The sequence below is a fragment of the Anabas testudineus genome, chromosome 21 (genome assembly GCF_900324465.2).
Source record: "Anabas testudineus chromosome 21, fAnaTes1.2, whole genome shotgun sequence".
NCBI classification, from domain to species: Eukaryota; Metazoa; Chordata; class Actinopteri; order Anabantiformes; family Anabantidae; genus Anabas; species Anabas testudineus.
The window spans coordinates 9,998,962-10,013,986 of NC_046629.1; the positions used below are offsets into that span (position 1 = coordinate 9,998,962).

Consider the following 15,025-nt stretch of genomic DNA (forward strand, 5'->3'; position numbering starts at 1 on the left):
AGACGGAAGTGAGCGAAAGATTTCCGGTTTGGATGCGGTGCCTCCAAAATAAAAGGGATACATGTCGGTGAAGATTCTCAGTCGTCCAGGTGAAGTTATCTGGAAGTTAAGTCTTCGCATCTGGACTTCTCATTTGTCAGATCCAAACGTTTCCCTACTTATCTAAGTAGCTTTTTCAGTCTGAAGATAATTGGTTAGAGACCACAAATTTAAACTGTTGGGTTTCACTCCACCCCTTGGCCTGAATACACTGGTCAGATGAAACAATGGAGGGGGAGGATGTGAAGATTGTAATAGTCACACCTCTGCCAACTCCTCTTATCTTAAGTGGGTCTGAATGTGTGTCCAACCTGGTGCAGGTATGAATTGGACCTAATTTTTCTGTGGATTGATGAAAGGGTAGCATGATGAATAGAAGACAGGTTGTGTCTAAGGCCTCCACCAGAGAGAGAGAGAGAGGATAAATGGCAAATACTAATCTGCCCGTGTGCAGTATGTAATTTATGTAGCATATACATGTAATATAGCCTCGTTTAGAAGATATAGGACGTCACAACAGAGAGCTGACACATTCACATTGCAACCAGTACAATATAATTCACTATGGACTCAAAAAAGCAGAGCTGGATCTATCTGTGTCAATAAATAGCATGCCATGTATGTGTGTTAAAAAGATAATAATTTATTGCAGGTGCAATTATTATATTACGTAACATTTCATATGTGGGTCCAATAAACCTTTGATACAATCTGTGGAGATCTTTTTCATTAGTACGTGCGGGGATTACGCTTTTATTCTGAAAAAGCTGTGACGGAAGTGTTATTGTTTCCGTTCGTTGAACACAGGCGAGCGAAGATGGCGGAGTACCTGGCCTCCATTTTTGGAACAGAGAAAGATAAGCAAGTATTAACGTTTATTTAGCAGTTTTTTTTACACACAAGTCCATTTCTTCAAAGCTTAATGTGAACAGCAGCAATATATATTCGTATATATGAGTATGGTGTTCAGAGTGCATGGCCGGCAACGTTAGACTGAATTTAGCCACTCGTGCTAGCATGAAACCGCGCAGCGACTGCTAACTCTTGAAACATGTAACGCTAGGTGCTAATGACGATAAAACCATGTATAAGCAGTTACTCTTTCTGAATTAAAGTAGACTTTTACAATTTCAACTTTGTTAAAAGAGACATGGCCTCTACTATCTAACGTTTCTTTGAGTAAGTGTTAGCTAAAGGTAGTTGCATCGTCGTGAAACCCATGCGGCTGTTTGTTACAATAGAAACTCATTAATTCACGATTCAGAAAACGTTTTTAATCCAAGAGCGAAATTGTTTTGCTATGTTACGGATACTTAAATTCAGACACAAAGAAAAGGAACCACAGCCAGAAAAGATCTCCACCAACACAAATATAAATTAAAAACATCAATTTAAAAAAAATCTCAATATCTACACAGAATATGTAAATATGGATAAAAGGCTACTGGCCAACGTATTTCAACATTCACCTCTTTACTTCCACAGGACATCCAAAATAAATGAATTCAACTCCTATCAGAAAGTTAAAATATGTATCACATTTGTCCTCACCCAATTCAAATATTTTATGTAGACCTACATGAAGTACAATTTAAAAATAGTGTGAACTAGGGCTTTCTGTCAATTTACGTTTTATTAATGAATTGTTTGTGGCTGCATTCATTTAATATCTTAGCTGGTACAACTCAGTGGTTGTGGTTGTAGTGATCCTCTAAGACCTACAAAGTAAAAATTTGACCCAGAAGAATTGGATTGATTTATTAAACTAATTAAAATTAAATAAAATTAATGTACTGAAGCTGAACTGAAATTAAACTAATCTTAAGAGGGTAATGTGCATTTAATAAACAAATATTTATCAAATGTTTCTGTCATAATACGAACATTTTCAGTTTTTTCTAAACCTTTAGATAAACTATAGATCCTGGGTATATAATGATACAGGCTTCCAAACACATCACACTTTAGCCTACAGTAGAAAATTTGATTTCATTCAGCATTCAAAGAACTCTATTAATCCCATGGTGCATTCAGTAGATTTGTGAAGGTATTTGGAGAATAATTTTTCTTATTATGTAGGTTTTGTAAGTCCCACGAAAACAAATTTCTTTGCTATCCACAGCTTCATGCCTTGAACTAATGATAAAGTCAAGGTAATTTTATGTTTACTTCGATTAACCTTATTTTCTCTTTTTCCTCAGGGTCAACTGCTCTTTTTATTTCAAAATTGGTGCATGCCGTCATGGAGACCGCTGCTCCAGATTGCACAACAAGCCAACCTTCAGCCAGGTATGTTTTGTTTTCTTTTAAAATAAAATCTAGCATTTTGCATGTAGTAAATAGCATTTAGTAATTGTTAGGACTTTACAAATAAGATTTACTTGACTTCACCTGAACTAGTTGCAGGTTTGTCATAAACACATCGTAGTTACATTTGTCTTATATTTTGGAAGCCTTTTTTAATCAAACATGCAATAGTGCAGCTCTACAGTTCAGACATTTTATCTCAATAATGATTACAAACTTGTATCTGTTGTGTGCATATTAGGTTCAACACCTAGCACTAATCATCCAAACAAATGTTCATTTTTGTGTTTCAGACAATTGCCCTCTTGAACATTTACCGAAACCCTCAAAACAGTGCTCAGTCGGCTGATGGTCTGACCTGTAAGTGTTTTAATCCAGATTGAAGAAAAACCTGTGACTCTCTCAGAAATGTCCTGCTATCTGATCATCAGCTTGTTCTGTAGTGGAACGGAACAGTATGGAACTGATCTGGTAGTTTATAATAATTCTGCTCAATACTGTTGAGCAACTTCATATTCTCATGTTGAGTTACATGGAAAATGTATTACAATCACACTGATGTTTATGGCTAGAGCTGCTGCCTTCTGTTTAGTTAGCATCTTGAGTAGTTTGCAAGGCAACTTTGTTGCTAAATGTTATTGTGAATATTGTTGTGTAACACAGAATTTCTTATGGTATATATTCATTATATCCATGTTCTACTATCATTCTCTCATAACCACCAGGTGCCATCAGCGACATGGAGATGCAGGAGCACTATGACGAGTTTTTTGAGGTAACTCATGAAATTCTAAAGATTATCTCATGTTGGTACAATGTGAGTCTGCTTTAAACCACCAGCTCTGTAACGTTTTTGGGAAAATATCCTAAGAATCTGTTCTCCAATTCAAAATGAGAAAATAATTTTCATTATCAGTTTAGACAGTCCAAGAAGCTACTGGTCGTAAGAAGGCTTCCTTCCAGTCTTTCTGCTAAGTTGTGCTAATTGGCTGTTGACAGAAAATTCATAGAGAATAATCAGAAGAGAATAAGCTAATGCTTCCCCAAATTATAAAAGCATTCCCTTAACGGACCATAACTCATCAAGACAATGAGCACTCATATATACATATCTTAACATCACACTCAATTTTTCTCTGCTTTTCTTCAGGAGGTCTTCACAGAGATGGAAGAAAAATATGGAGAAGTGGAGGAAATGAACGTATGTGACAACCTTGGGGACCACCTAGTAGGCAATGTGTATGTGAAGGTGAGTGTCAGGACTAACACACAAACCCAAGTTACCACTGCTATAATGCTATTGATCTAGAGCCAGTGATTGTTTTTTATTCATTGGTCTTATAGTTCCGTTATGAAGAGGACGCTGAGAAAGCCGTGATAGACCTGAATAATCGGTGGTTTAATGGTCAGCCCATCCATGCTGAGCTCTCTCCTGTCACAGACTTCAGAGAAGCCTGCTGTCGCCAGTATGAAATGGGGTGAGTGCAACGAGATGAGGTAGAACTTATATACTGTATGTTAGAGCTGTGCATTCTCAAGAATCTCACATTACAATATTTATCATGATATAGAGGTATATAGCTCTGTTGAGCTGATATGTCAAATATGTATTATACATAAATTGAGATTTTACTGAAACTATGTCACATGCAACAATAAGACTAAATTATTATTATTATAAATGATGTCACTTTGCAGTAACTTTGAATGAAATGCAGATAAAATCTCTGTGGCACAATTGGACACTGATTAAAGGTAGTATTAGAGAGATAACAAGTACTAGTCTAAATTATTAAAACGTTTTATTTACTACCCACACTGAAGATGGCATTAGTGAAAAGTTATGTACTCCTGTCCTGGTGTGTGAACCCACTTTTGTGTGTCAGTTGTCACTTCCTGCACTCACTGCTAAAATTTCACAACGTATCTTTGTTTTTCAGTTTTCTCTCCTTCACAGCAAACCCGAGATTGTCTGGAGTAGCTGCTGTGTGAAGTGTTTGTCATGCTGCTCTATTTTTATTCTGCTCCAGCTGAAGTTTCTCTCTCTCCACAGAGAGTGCACTCGTGGTGGCTTCTGTAACTTCATGCATCTGAAGCCCATCTCACGTGAACTGAGGAGGGAGCTCTATGGACGCCGTAGGAAGGGGTACAGACTTGCACATTATCTCTACATTGATTCACACGTACATTGCAGTTGTTTTATAGCCATTCATTGCCCCTCAATTCCACAGCCGTCACAGGTCTCGGTCTCGATCGAGAGAAAGGCGATCTCGCTCGAGGGACAGAGGTCGTGGAGGTGGCCGTGACCACGAGAGACGCCGCTCCAGAGACAGAGAGCGCTCGGGGCGATTCTGAACCACAAGCCCTGACTGCTCCTTCCTCCCCTTCATGTTCACCCCTATTCTTTTTTCTTTTTTAAAGTTTGTACCCTTCCAGATCTGTTTTAGGACTAATTGAAAGGTACCTGATTTTTGAAGCTGTAATAGCATTGAACTTGTTTTATCTTGATTTATGAAAATGGCTTTCACTTCATTAAATTGAACATTTTTACTTAACATGACTGATTTGTGAATCTTACTTGTTACTGAGCAGAAATGGCCACTTCAAATTCATTTAAGAACACTGATTATTAAACCTGAAACTGTTTGTTACTGTGCTATAAATCCACAGTTTCAAATGCAGATCAGTTAACTGGAAAATTAAAATATATACATTTTCATATGTAGCAGCTTTAGAGTAGGTTCAGACTTAAAATATGTCTGTAAAAGAGTTTCAGTTTCTACTGAAAGGATGCTTTTACATTAGAGCTTTATCATGTAATGTCTGATTCAATAATTCACATATTATTGAATCAGACAAAGAAACTAAAGAGAGACTAAAACAGAAATGAGGATTCTACTCTGGCTATTGTGATTAAATGCTAATTTAGGGAATAAGTCATGCAGACAATATAGAATTTAATCAATTTAACAACTAAAACTGGGAAGAAAAAAAACCTGAAAGACTTGAATAAACAGACCTTTAATTTTTTAAATAAAAGATGCTTTCAAGAATAACACCAAGAGTAGTTATCAGTTAACCTCTTACTAAGTCAAGTAAGCAGAAAACACATACACACTTCGGTATCTGCGGCTCAAAGGTAACTGGATGATTGATAACAAGCAGTTTCATGGCAAATTGTGGCCCGTTCACTTTTTTTTTCCATGACAAATCAAACAAAAAAGGTCTGAACACAGTTGTGATATTGAATTTTGTCGTGGTAGTTACTGATGCTCAGTATTAGGTCCAAGGAGTTCTATGTAAAGAAAAGAAGGTAGTCAGGATGTGGGGTTTCTGAAGCTTTTCATCTATTCCAGAAGAAGGTCGAAGTATCTGTTAGATCATTAAACTGAGACTCCCTCTGTCCATGTTGTTAACTTACCAAAGACAAGACTGAAGGCAGAGAGATCCCAAAACCAGCGGCAGCTGAAGGCAAAGCATCTCCAGGGAGGGATTCAGTGATGGGCTTTTAGACTTTAAGTGGTGATTTTCATCCAACGAGTACTGAAAACAAATCTTGTATTTGTATTTATGCTGCTTTTGTTACTTTGCAGGTTTGTATAAAAGTGAGGGATAATTCCCAACGGATTAATCACATACGTTTGTTAAACCCACTGAATAAAGATGAAAGTCGACACTGATGACACCTGGATGTCTTCTTTTTCAATCTGTTTTGACCTTTACAGATGGAAAACTTCATAAATTGTCACAGGTCAGATACTGGATCAAACTTTTTCCACACCTGTTATCACCCATGTGATAAAGCAGCTGATAAACCCCATCAGCTGGTTGTTCTACATTAATGCTAATTAACAAAGGCTCCATTAAGGTGGAGATGGTGACATTTAGGCCCTGTGTTGTTTCCAGAGCTCCACAGTTGTGAAGAGGTGTGTGGAGAGTGGCCCCGCCCCTCTCCTTAATAAGAGGGCTCGCATTAAAAGGTGCGTCTGTCTGTGCAAGTGAGATACTCGGTCACACGCAAATGCTGGGGTCTGTCTGACTGACAGGTGAGTGCACGGCTTTTTATTTAAGTTAACACAGCCTTAATGAGAACTAACACAATATGCGCCGAGGTTGCAGGGAGCTGACAACATCCTGCATTAAGCGCAATATTTTCATTTCATTGTTTTTTTTTTTTTTTATATATAAACGCGTGATCTTCTGTGACACCTGGAGATAAAAGATTAAAAAGCGACTAATTCATTATGTAGCACTAACTAGTGACCCTAACTGGCCCCTGATCTCCACGGGGGACCAGAACCCAGGTTTCACATGATGCATCATCATAAAAATAAAAAAAGAAGCAAACGTTCTCCCTCCAAACACGTCGAACCGGCTCCGGAATACTGGATGTTCAGTAATCTCTTGATTACATGTCAACTAACATGGCGTGTGCCAAAGTCTTTGACCGCGTCTCTCGTGCGCCAGGAGCGCGCACCGAGCGCGGTCTTGGTCGGAGAGATGGAGAGGCATAAAGGAATATGTCCTGTTTCATCCTCTTTACAAAACATGCACAGATGTGGGTGCGTTTGGTAAATCAGACAAAAACTGATGTTTTACGAGGTCAGTGGTAAATTAAACGCAGTTAATAAGGAAAACCTGTTTAATTAAAACCTTAAAAGAAGTCATCAATGTTATAGTATTATAATTAGATTTTATAATTATAATTATAATCATAGTAATTATAGTAATTGTGGACTGTAAAATGAAACCTGTTCTACAATCATGCACTGCTTCTCTACATCCACAGTGTATAATGGATGTATTGTTTAGCCAGATTCAGTTAGAACATGATTGTTGCTTCATAACTTCAGTCTGAAGGTTATACAGTTAATGTCTGTCCCATTCCCTTCAGGTGAGCCATGCCTTCTGGGTCTGAAAGTACAAGTTTGGAAGATGTTCCTTCTCTTTGTCCGCATGCAGCTAATCTGTTAAATACAGATATCACTCGGGGTCAGATGGTTTCCAGTGCGGGTGCTTTTACTGTTACCAGTGGTCCCAGGTTGTCTGCACACGAAGAACAGAACTGTCTCAACGTTCAGGATGAATCCCACCATGATCGTGGGAGTGAGCCGAAGAACAGAGAAGAGACTGCCGATCAGAGGAACTGGATACGCCCTGATTTGCCCAGCAGGTGTACCTGGAGGCTGGGGGCACCAGTTTCAGAGTCACCTCATAGTCACCCAGAGCGGTAAGAGTCACACTGTGTGTCGTTGTCATAATGTAGCATCAATGGATACGAGACAATGAGAGCGCCACACTGAGTGAGGTGCAAAGTAGTTCGAAATGAGACAGATCTAACAAACATGTTGAATGTGTTCCCTTCCTCAGAGCATTATCATCATCTAAGCGTATTTCTTTGTGTTTCTTTACACGTTAAACCGTAGAATAGGTTGAAAACAGCGTCACTGCTGTGGAGAAAGATGAATCATCAACATGTAACGGGTTTAGTGATGATGTGAGGATATTTCCATCAATCTGTGATCAGACGCATCATGTATTTACACATACATGTTGGGGAATTTATCTAGTCCTGGGTATTTTCACAGCATCAAGGCCTCCAGAATCCTCCCCAACATCCTGGGACAAATCGGACACACACCTCTAGTTCGTCTGAACAAAATCCCGAAGGAGTTTGGACTCAAGTGCGACATTTGTGAGTACAGTGACACACACGTCCTGAACATGTTTGCATATTAATACCAAGAAAAATGTGAACATGCTGGATAAGCTCACAATGTATGTTTGACACTGGTGAATCACTTACAAGACATTATTTTACAAACTCGAATTCAGGAAATCATATGACACGTCACGTTTATGTCCACGTGAACAGTTAACACACTTTTGACACTAATTTTAAATTCTGAATCTTTAATAACTTAACTTGAGGCTTGACTTGGAGTTAATGATTTGAGAGCTGTTAATGGTATTTAGTTTCCTCATTTCTGAAAGAGGAGACACTTCTGACTCTTAATACCAGCATTACTGTTCTTTATCCTGCCAAAGAGAAAGGTGAGAAGTTTACTGTGTTCAGTGGGTCAGAAAAAAGCGCTGGCTGGATGGAAGAGCATGGCTCAGCAAAAGAAGATTAGAGAGTCTAGTCTTGCCTGTCGTCTCATCGATGGGTACAAGGCTAAGAAAGACTTCTTTCAGGGAATAAGTCATGCAGACAAACATATTAAATCGATATGTGCAAGTGGAGGAGCCATCATTGCTTTTATCAAAGACTATTGATGCAGCTGTGTCCCTGCTGGCTTCCTGCTTACCTGTTACAAGGGAACATTAAGGTGTCGTGTTGCTCATGACCTTATGTTGCCCACTGTGTGGCTGCTGGCTTCCATGGATGAACAGGTAAAGAAACAAATGACGTGTTCTTTGCACAGCCACAAAGAAAAGTAAACTTCATTTAGGTTATAACTGCATGAAGTGTTTATTTGATTTGTGTACAGTAGCTCCAACATCTCACCTTGGCAGCCTAGCGAGGTTTTTGGGTTCATTGAGGACGAAACCTGTCAGAGGCCTCAGTTTAAGCCTCCCAAGAAAAGCCCCTAAGAAAAGTGAACTTCTGGTTTGTTCCCATGCTTTAATGAGACAAAGGGTCTTACACTCAATCCTAAAACTGTTTCCACGCGAGAGAGATTACTCTCTAGTTCACTCCAGATTTAACTGTAGCCAATCCAGATTTTATTTCCAAAATTAGTGTAATCATAAGCCGTAATCAGCTTTACATTGGCTCAGCGTCAGTGATTCGCTGAAATTGTGTGGGCTGTGTAAATAACATTTTCAGTCGTCATATTAGGAAAAGAACAGGTGTTATTTACATCCTGAATGTATCTGTCAAGAGTATAGTGTGTAGTGGTACCAGCATATTTTAAGGGCAGTACTTTATGAACAAACAAATCTGCAAGCAGGAGCATGAAGACCTACAGTCACTGGCCACTTTCTACATACAGCTGTACAATTAAATGCAAGCAATTAGAACAGCTCGTCCATGAAGCACATGGTAAGAGTAATACAACCATTCCTCTGTTCCTACTGTAACCATGATGTTTTATAAACCATAACAGCAATTTACAGAACAGTACCAGGAAGGAAGGGTTTCTGGTACATCACCTACATCCAAAGTGCTCGAAAAAGGAAAAATGGCTTATGCAGTTTGCCAGAAAGCAGTCGCCCATTGCAACTGCTGATTAATACGCTAGAAAGTCTGATTGAGGCTTGACTAGATTAGGTGGGATTTTCACACTCAAACTCAAACTCACTGACACACTGTGATCTGATGTGTGACTGTGTGTAGTGGCCAAGTGTGAGTTCTTCAACGCAGGAGGCAGCGTGAAAGACAGGATCGCCCTGCGGATGGTGGAAGACGCGGAAAGAGCGGGAATCCTCAAACCAGGAGACACGATCATTGAGCCCACCTCTGGAAACACAGGTAATCTGACTTCACATCAACACAGCAATTTGCTGAATAAACAAAGCCTTTGGCCGTATCCCATCAGAGTTGTATAAACCTGTCTTCAGGTATCGGCCTGGCCCTCACAGCTGCTGTAAAAGGCTACCGCTGCATCATCGCCATGCCTGAGAAGATGAGCATGGAAAAGGTGAGCAGCTCTTTTAACGTCCATTACTTCCTTATGGAGCATTTAGCAAACTGAAATCCCACCTACTTGTGTGTTGTAGGTGAATGTGTTGAGAGCTCTCGGGGCAGAAATAGTCCGCACGCCTACATGTGCAGCCTTTGATTCAGCAGAATCTCACATAGGCGCAGCGTGGCGTCTAAAGAACGAGATCCCCAACTCGCACATCCTCGACCAGTATCGTAATCCCAGCAACCCGCTGGCTCACTACGATACCACAGCTGAGGAGATACTGGAGCAGTGTGATGGTATTTATTTCTCACTCAAATGGATCCAACAGTGAATTTGTAGTTTTGACTTAGAGGAGGAAATGTTCTTCTTTCAGGTAAATTGGACATGTTGGTGGCTGGAGCTGGCACAGGTGGCACACTCACAGGTGTTGCTCGGAAGTTGAAGGAGAGGTGCCCCAATGTGAAGGCAAGGCGCCCTTACCCCACTATGACTAGGAGCCTTTTTGAGTGACCGTGGGTTCAGAGTTACACTGTGGAGAACACCTACAGATTAAGTTACTTAGAGCGTCCGTCCTCCATGAGAGAGGCTGTGCACACATAACTAATCCTGGTGGTGTCTTAATAATTTCTATGCTGCATTACTTTCAGTGTTGTTATTTTCTTGTTTGTTTTAGATAGTTGCTGTTGACCCCGAAGGCTCCATTCTGATTGGATCAGAAGAGAGCAGCAACAAAAAGGCTGGATTTGAAGTGGAGGGCATTGGATATGACTTCATCCCTACAGTGTTGGACAGATCTGTGAGTTTGTTCGTGCACATGTATATTTGTACATTTAATTATTGGTAATCGTGTTTTTTGTTTTAACGATGGACTTAAACTAATGCCTTGTTGCCATCTGCCTTACAAATCTGTGCAGGTTGTTGACATGTGGTATAAATCAACAGATCTGGAGACGTTCACTATGTCACGTAAGCTGATCCGAGAGGAGGGACTTCTGTGTGGTGCGTTCACTGATCAATAGATACTCTTCAGATTTTCCATGTGTCGTGATGTGGATATTTTTAAGTTCCTCCTGTGTAATGATTGGCCTGTGACGATGCAGGTGGCAGCTCTGGTGCAGTCATGGCAGCCGCAGTGAACATGGCTCAGCAGCTGGAGGAGGGGCAGCGCTGTGTGGTCATCCTCGCCGACTCTGTCCGAAACTACATGTAAATACCAAGCGGTTAAATTTACAAATAACAAAGCATGGGGAGGCGGAAATCCTGACCACAACACGGACTGAGTCAGGCCTCTAATGTCTCTGCCTCCAGGTCCAAGTTCTTGAATGACGAGTGGATGATTGAGAAGGGCTTGCTCAGCCTGGAGGCTCAGATGGATTTCAAACCCTGGTAAGGACGTGAACCACGTCTGATGTTGCATCTAGCGAGTGAAATACCTGTTTCTCTGACTTTCTTTCTGTCAGGTGGTGGAACCAGACTGTCCAGTCCAGTTTACACCTGTCTGCCCCCCTCACTGTCTTACCCTCAGTGTCCTGCCAGACAACCACTGAGATCCTGAAAGAGAAATCATTCGACCAGGCCCCAGTCGTGGATGAATCTGGGTACATCTCTTAAAGAAAGCATGTGATCAGGGATAATAAAAATAAAATCATGTCAATAGTGCAATAGCCTGTTTTTAAAACATCTCATCTTATGCTATTAAATTATAGTATTCTAGTTCAAATATTTATTTATGAGTTGATTAAATGTTCTGCTAAATATATATTGTACTTAACATATGTTGGTGTTAGCGAAACTTCCTATGTTTCCTATGTAAAGTACTGACTTGTACATGAGAACACATCCAACAGCCTAGGTTTGTGTTACGCTGCCAATGGTACATGACAACAGCCTGTGTCATTGCTGTGTTTCCACAGTGTGGTCCTGGGGGTGGTGACTCTGGGAACGGTTCTGTCCTCTGTGTCATCTGGGAAGGTCAAACCCTCGGATCCCATCAGCAAGATACTCTGTAAGAATTACAAACAGGTCAGTCAGTCAGGAGAAACTCATGTTAACACAAACACACGACTGTTTATTCCATGGTCTCACCTCGCTGCACTTGTCCCCTCAGGTGCACCTGACAGACCACTTGGGGAAGCTGTCCCGAATCCTTCAAACAGACAACTTTGCCCTGGTGGTTCATGATCACACCCAGTGTAACAAACCTTTATTTTTCTTAAACTATTGTATGTTTTCTTTGACGAAAGATAGTAAAGAGGTGACAGGAATATAATACTAATGAATATAAAATCAAAGCGTCTGCACATTCATCGTTTTGTGGTTCTTTTGCAGATATACATAATGTAAATGAAGACGTTTATTTTGTTTCAGCTAGCAAAGTATGTGACCTTTTAGTATGTCCCTAGTAAAACAGCAGCCTTGTTTGTCTCTCCAGATAATGCTGATGGGTCAGCATGCCACAGGCAGATGGTGTTTGGTGTCGTGACAGCGATCGACCTCCTCAGCTACATCACCAAGTGCAAGAGACAAAACGGCTCATTGTCTGAGTGCTCGCTGTTGGATGACCTGCGTCTGTGAACGTATCCTGGCTGAGAAGTGGTGGAGTACCTGTGGTTTGTTTTCACTGTTTGTTGGGGGATGCATCTTGTTTGCCAATCTGTGGAGGTGATTCATTGACTTGGCTTATATATATGTAGCCTATGGTTCCACATAATAAGACCTTTATCGGTGTTATGATATATAATGAAGTCAACCACATGTAGCGGGCATAGAGGTTAGAAAACACTGAGACAGACACACATGGTAAAATAAAAGACAAAATCATGAATCTGTCCAGTGCTGATATATGTAATTTTATTATAATCATTTTAGTTCATTAATCATTAAAAATGCTTTTTAAATTAAACATTTCTAATCTCTGTTAACTCTGTAATTAGTAGACTGTGCTCTCATCAGTGACCTCCCACTTGGTGCAGGTTTTAGCCTGTTTGTGTGTGATGATTGCAACAGATCCGTCCTCTTGACAAATAAGAAAACCTAAAGAACTGAAGACGACTGTGAGCTCTGGTTTAAAGGCCTCTAATAAATACAATTTCAGTGATAAAGGATGTTTAATAATACTTTGTTTTAATACTACAGTTTCCATGGTGAAGAATATACTGTCATGCTGCAATAATAAAAATATGAATACTAGGTAATAGCCCCAGAAAACAACGAGCATATAATGTCAAATATAATGATAATATAATGACAATTATGACGTGATCTTTTGTCTTGTGTTTTAATGGATTTGCTGGAAACTTGTGGCTTCACTTGTTTAGCTCATTGGATAAGCTTGGTGCGTCTCTGCAGCTCAGCCCAGAAGGTGGATGAATGCTTCACCTAGTGACTTAAAATCTTGTTACTACTTGTTGAAACATTAGGATAAAAAATCAGGGATTGCTTCATCTTACAGGAATTTGTTACACTCAAATGTACATGTTGACAGGCTCGCAATAAACATTAACAGTACAGCACAGTACAATAATGTGGCTAAAAGCCTCCTTCTGGTGGCTCAAAGTATTAAACCAGGAAAACGGACTTTTGTTTGTGCAGAGCTTGACATCAGTAAATGCAGAATTACATCAGTAACATGTTCACCGTCTTTCCCTCTGCTGAGAAACTCATTTTTTCTCTGTGTAGTGTCTCCTCAGACCAGAGGGAGGCAGCACTGACACACTGCAGGGGGTCTGTTTGACCAGACGTTGAGGGTAACAGACCTCACAAGAAAACAAGTAACATTAGACGATTAAATAACCAGTTTAGCTGATTTCATCCAATTTGTTTTCAACTGATGTAATGTTTGCGTGTGAACACCAAATGTTAGTTTTGAGTATTTTGTTTTTATTTAAAAAACTGTAGTTTTTTACCAGTAGAGCTGTAGTTAATAGGCTTCTGTTTACTTGCTTTATTTTCGACTTTGCTTGTAACAGATATTACATAAAATCACTGCACGTATGTATGTATCATGAAGTTGACAATTTATCCTCATCAATTAGAGTCTTTCTCTGGAATTAGTTTGTTAACAACATTCCTGATGTACAACCAACATACTTAAGAACAAACAACACATCATATTTCTTGAGTGCTTTTACACAGACAGAGACAAAACCACAAGGCAACACTGCCATATGTCCTGTGTCATCAACACAGCATCGTGATCCTTTCCAGATGTTGGTGGCCTCCTTAGTCCAGATCACTTGTCATTAGAAAACCAGGTTCTCTGCAGGTTTTTAGTGTCTTTAAGCTCTTTGTTTTGGTGTTCCAGCTGCATCTGTACCGTTTTGGTTCAATCTCATCTCTTTGATTTTGTCTGTAACGTCACTGTGTCTACTACAACGTCTATAACTGTGGCTGGAAAGCAAAAATGCCAGAAATCTCAAACACTGCAGACAAATTATTGCATTCAGCATGAACTACTGCTCAGATGTCACAAAGAAACATTTATAAATCAATACTGTGATATTTTTAGAAGAGGGAAACCGTACAAAGTAGTGCTTTTATATTATGGTATCAGCTCATGACCTTTCTCAGTTTCTCCTTTTTTTGGAAACTCCCACCTCCAGTTTTTCCATGTCAGCAGTTCTTTTATCTTTACTTATACATTTTTCAACCTTTTGAATTAGCATTTGTGATTATTATTGAAATGTCTCCTCATGGATTATCATAAAATCTGTTCACTTTTCTCACTTTCACCATCATCAGGTCAAAGTTTATAATGTGTCCCATATGTTTTTTTTATTGCCTCATACTGTCATTGTGGTTTCTGTTGATGTTAAGTAGTAAATCATGCTAACAGGAGAAACTACTAGCATTTGCACTGCTGCCTTGCTGAGCCACTTCCACGGATGTACAACCCCAAGTCCAACTCCAGCAATTGGTCTCCTCAGTTCCCAGACATTTAGAGACTGTTGTTATAAGAATAAGAGACATGACCCATTGTCAACCTTTCTCAGATGTGCTGCTGTTAATTATTCATTTTCTCAGTTTCCCATTTTCTATTTTTTTATTGT

The 15,025-nt window shown here is 39.7% G+C and overlaps 2 protein-coding genes across 3 annotated transcripts; both read left to right on the forward strand.

The window, feature by feature from the left end:
• The first annotated feature begins 819 nt into the window (after positions 1–819).
• Positions 820–4,901, forward strand: u2af1 (U2 small nuclear RNA auxiliary factor 1). Of its 2 annotated transcripts, none has more exons than XM_026377218.1 (8): positions 820–900; positions 2,241–2,328; positions 2,640–2,706; positions 3,072–3,121; positions 3,497–3,595; positions 3,691–3,824; positions 4,400–4,492; positions 4,578–4,901. In XM_026377218.1, the coding sequence occupies exons 1-8, from the start codon at positions 857–859 to the stop codon at positions 4,699–4,701; spliced, it is 699 nt and encodes a 232-aa protein (XP_026233003.1). In that variant the 5' UTR covers positions 820–856; the 3' UTR covers positions 4,702–4,901. The 2 variants fall into 2 exon arrangements, with proteins under 2 accessions (XP_026233003.1, XP_026233004.1); XM_026377219.1 differs by having other exon boundaries at positions 838–904.
• A 1,417-nt stretch (positions 4,902–6,318) lies between these two features.
• cbsb (cystathionine beta-synthase b) lies at positions 6,319–13,238 on the forward strand. The gene is made up of 15 exons (XM_026377320.1): positions 6,319–6,392; positions 7,241–7,576; positions 7,935–8,041; positions 9,686–9,820; positions 9,910–9,989; positions 10,069–10,273; positions 10,351–10,442; positions 10,651–10,773; positions 10,892–10,976; positions 11,078–11,183; positions 11,286–11,363; positions 11,438–11,575; positions 11,891–11,999; positions 12,085–12,169; positions 12,409–13,238. Exons 2-15 carry the CDS (start codon positions 7,248–7,250, stop codon positions 12,549–12,551), a joined length of 1,815 nt encoding a protein of 604 aa, XP_026233105.1. The 5' UTR covers positions 6,319–6,392; positions 7,241–7,247; the 3' UTR covers positions 12,552–13,238.
• The last annotated feature ends 1,787 nt before the right edge of the window (positions 13,239–15,025 follow it).